The sequence below is a fragment of the Ostrinia furnacalis genome, unplaced genomic scaffold (assembly GCF_004193835.3).
Source record: "Ostrinia furnacalis isolate ACB-3 unplaced genomic scaffold, ASM419383v2 OfSCF1224, whole genome shotgun sequence".
NCBI lineage: Eukaryota > Metazoa > Arthropoda > Insecta > Lepidoptera > Crambidae > Ostrinia > Ostrinia furnacalis.
Genome location: NW_021131463.1, coordinates 170 through 1,298, shown reverse-complemented (window position 1 = coordinate 1,298; position 1,129 = coordinate 170). Strand labels below are relative to the sequence as shown.

The following is a 1,129-nucleotide window of genomic DNA, read 5'->3' as shown; positions in this document are numbered from 1 at the left end:
ATAATAACCTTACATTATTGTCATATTAGGCTGTCTATCCACCAAAGAAATCTGCCTTCTCCATGCCTGGTTCCATTGCTTTTGTACTCTATTTTAGCTACAAATATCGTCCAATATTAGGCAGAAGTTTACAGGTACTGCTTTGGTGGATAAAAGCCTTTTCTAGCTGCGTAATGATTGCATATTTAAATCGATACAAAAATTGCGAGTCGCACTTTTCAACGGTACAGTCACAGATGTCACAGTACCTTGATGTGCAATATATACAGTCAACGTCAATTAGTTCGTGACACCCAAGGTAGTCAAAACTTCGCAACACGTCTTTGTTACATTGGAATAAGGTTATGTTGTCAACTTTTTGGCCACTTTGAGTGTCACGAGCTATTTGACACTGACTGTACATAAGATGCCACAGAACATACCTTTATGTGCAGTCTGTACATTAAGAGCAAATCCAGGAGATACATAACACAGATAGGAAGATATATTTCCATAAATACATTATTTCTGTAATTCTGTCGTTCTATTCATGACTGTACCCTCAAAAAGCTGAAACAATAAATAACATCGCGAAGCTGCAGAGTGCCGGCTCACCAGGGCGGGCGGCTAGAGAGCCTGGGCGGGCTAGTGAGCCTGGGCGGGCGGCTAGCGAGCCTGGGCGGGTTAGCGAGCCTGGGCGGGCTAGCGAGCCTGGGCGGGCTATCGAGCCTGGGCGGGCTAGCGAGCCTGGGCGGGCTATCGAGCCTGGGCGGGCTAGCGAGCCTGGGCGGGTTAGCGAGCCTGGGCGGGCTAGCGAGCCTGGGCGGGCTATCGAGCCTGGGCGGGCTAGCGAGCCTGGGCGGGCTAGCGAGCGTGGGCGGTCGGCTAGCGGCCTGGGCGGGCTAGCGACTGCTGGGCGGCATCGGCATCTGCGCCTGCACGCCTTGGAGGTTCATTGGCCGCCCGTTAGGGTTGCCCATGCCCAGGCCGTCTTGGTAGCTGTTGGCGTCCATTGTGTCATCGTTCTGTAGAAATGTTTAGTTGATTTTGTAGCATTCTGATGTTTGGTGTAGGATATTACATTGTATAAACTGTCAGTGTATCTAACAGAGATTAAAGTATAGATCGTTTCATCCACGAAGACGCGCCC

At 50.2% G+C, this 1,129-nt stretch overlaps 1 protein-coding gene across 1 annotated transcript; it reads left to right on the top strand.

Annotated features, from left to right (window-relative positions):
* Window positions 1-561: 561 nt before the first annotated feature.
* Window positions 562-885, top strand: LOC114351910 (epsin-like; the record flags this gene model as incomplete). The annotated part of the gene is made up of 1 exon (XM_028303253.1): window positions 562-885. A coding segment is annotated over one exon (324 nt), but the record flags the coding sequence as incomplete, so codon positions are not given.
* Window positions 886-1,129: the final 244 nt, after the last annotated feature.